At 56.2% G+C, this 2,572-nt stretch overlaps 1 protein-coding gene across 2 annotated transcripts; it reads left to right on the top strand.

Annotated features, from left to right (window-relative positions):
• On the top strand, window positions 1–2,572 carry LOC141829477 (putative LRR receptor-like serine/threonine-protein kinase RKF3). 2 transcript variants are annotated; one of them, XM_074716956.1, is made up of 2 exons: window positions 1–1,964; window positions 2,035–2,572. In XM_074716956.1, the coding sequence occupies exon 1, from the start codon at window positions 1–3 to the stop codon at window positions 1,933–1,935; it is 1,935 nt and encodes a 644-aa protein (XP_074573057.1). In that variant the 3' UTR covers window positions 1,936–1,964; window positions 2,035–2,572. The 2 variants fall into 2 exon arrangements, with proteins under 2 accessions (XP_074573057.1, XP_074573056.1); XM_074716955.1 differs by having other exon boundaries at window positions 1–1,973.

The following is a 2,572-nucleotide window of genomic DNA, read 5'->3' as shown; positions in this document are numbered from 1 at the left end:
ATGACTGCGCCCTTGCGCCCCTTCGCCGCCTTCTCCGTGTTGACTCTGTTCCTTCTGCCCTACCCAACTGCTCTCTCCCAAAGTTCCCCCGCCGCCTGCCCTCTCGACTTCTCCATCATAAACCGCTTCGTCTCCGCCTCCTCCGTCAACGCCGACCCCCAAACCCGCTGCAATTTCATCCTCCAGTTCCTTCACCTCGTCTTCGCCCAATACCTCCTAACGAATTCCCTCTTCCACGCCTCCCTCGCCACCGCTCCAGCTTGTTGGGACGGCTTCGAGGCCGCCGTAGCTCCAATCTTCCCCGCCGGTCCGTTCGACGTCCGCGCCGGCTGCGGCTTCCGCACCGACTGGATCGCCCAGGGCTGCATGAACCTCACCTCGCGAGGGGAGTTCGAGGACCGCGTCCCGCGCTCCGCCATTGCCGAAATCGGTTCCTACTGCAATCAATCCCTCCGCTCTTATCTAGTCTGCGCCGCCTGCACTACCAGCCTCAACCGCTTCAAGGCCGAGTACCTTCCCGGGCCCGATTACGGAAACGTCTCCGACTGTAACTCCTACCCCTTCATATACTCTGCCGCCGCCATCAGCGGCAGCCCCTCCAGCGTCGATAATGCGTATTGTTACTTCCTCCTCTCCGCTAACTCCACTTCATCCCCACCCCGCTCTGGCGGCGGACGCGGCGGCCGATCGTCCATCTGGATCTACGCCGTTTGCAGCATCTTGTTCCTTCTCCTGCTCGTTTTCGCCTCCTTGATCTGGATCCGAAGGCGCCGTTCGCTGCGGAGGACGCCGCCGACACCAGCGGAGACTAGGCCCTCTCGGGCGCTAGAGTCGATCAGCGCGAGCACGACATTAATCAAGTTCACCTACGAGGATATCCAATTGGCGACCAGAAATTTCTCGAGGGACAACATCATCGGCCGCGGCGGCTACGGAAACGTCTACAAGGGCGTCCTGGCGGACGGGACCGAGGTCGCGCTGAAACGCTTCAAAAACTGCTCCGCCTCAGGGGACGCAAGCTTCGCCCACGAGGTGGAGGTGATCGCCAGCGTCCGCCACGTGAACCTCCTTGCGCTGAGAGGCTACTGCATCGCCACCACCCAGATGGAGGGGCACCAGAGGATCATCGTCTGCGATTTGATGCAGAACGGAAGCCTCCATGACCATCTGTTTGCCACAGAGGGTCACCGCCACCGGTTGAGCTGGCCGCTGCGGCAAAAGGTCGCAGTTGGAACGGCGCGTGGATTGGCCTACCTCCACACCGGCGCTCAACCATCGATCATCCACAGGGACATAAAGGCGAGCAACATACTTCTGGATGAGAACTTTGAGCCCAAAGTAGCAGACTTTGGGCTGGCGAAGTTTACGCCGGAGGGAATGTCCCATGTCAGCACCAAGGTAGCCGGAACCCTAGGATACGTTGCCCCTGAATACGCCTTGTACGGGCAATTGTCTGAGAAAAGTGATGTTTTTAGCTTCGGAGTGCTGCTGCTCGAGCTCCTCAGTGGAAAGAAGGCATTCGGATCGAGGAGCGACGGGCAGGCTTTTGTTGTGAACGATTGGGCGTGGTCTTTGGCGAGAAGAGGGAGGGCATTGGATGTTATCGAGGAAGGGATGGATGAATTGGGGCCGAAAGAAGTGCTGGAGAAGTACGTTCATGTCGCCGTTCTCTGTACTCATCCTCAGTTTCAGGCAAGACCTGCGATGGATCAAATTCTGAAGATATTGGAGACTGATTTGGCTGTGCCGGCGACGGACCGACCCTTTCCAATTCTTTCACACACTGAGAATACTGAAAGTAGCAGTGAGTCGGCCCTGCCCTCTAGCTCTGCTGGGTACCAGTCATTTACCTTTGGAAAGGATGAAGCTTCAAATGATTCGGGAATCGTATCAGAATGGTCGCCGGCTGTCCCCGAGATGGACAAATCATTATGAATGAAGCTTTCATGTCTACCGGTTCCATGGTATTGAAGGTCTCACCTTGGCGCACATTTTACCTTCATCCCTGTAAATGGCAATCTCTTCTTGTTACAGTGATTTCTCATGGCCGAGTTGGAGCTCGCTAGTCCTTCAAGGTTGCTTTTGGTGATCAACAAGACACCGGAAAGTGCGGGTGAGCCTAGTCCATATCGAAATTGTGATTTGTGAATGGATCCAGGCATTGGAGAGAAGGCACAAGGATGTAAAGCACAGCAAAAATGATTCTGCGACGTGGTAATAACTCTTGATGGATGTTTGGTTAAGGTTATAATGCATAATCCCCTTCCCAAGCGGCCAACACTGCTTCCTTCGCACTGCTGGCGCCGCTTCCTCTGCTGTCGTTGTCCGCGGAACCCAACTACAAGCCTCTCGACCTCTCCTCGGCCTTCTTCTCAGCGTTGAACCTCGTGACGGCCACGATGTCGATCCGGTGGCGCCTCATGTGGCCGCTGGTCGATGGCAAACTCAAAGCCATAGACGGTGGGGATTGTCGGAGAGCCTCGGGCTTCTCGTGGCCGGTCCGGTGGTCGCTTAGAGGGGAGAACTGGCGAGGATAAAATTTGAGAAAAATTTTTAGTTAAGAGGTGTTTAG

The sequence above is a fragment of the Curcuma longa genome, chromosome 5, assembly GCF_044706935.1.
Source record: "Curcuma longa cultivar G26 ecotype Majalengka, Jawa Barat chromosome 5, ITB_CL_G26_1.1, whole genome shotgun sequence".
Taxonomy (NCBI): Eukaryota; Viridiplantae; Streptophyta; class Magnoliopsida; order Zingiberales; family Zingiberaceae; genus Curcuma; species Curcuma longa.
The sequence above is the reverse complement of the archived record's forward strand: the minus strand, read 5'-3'. Positions and strand labels throughout refer to the sequence as shown.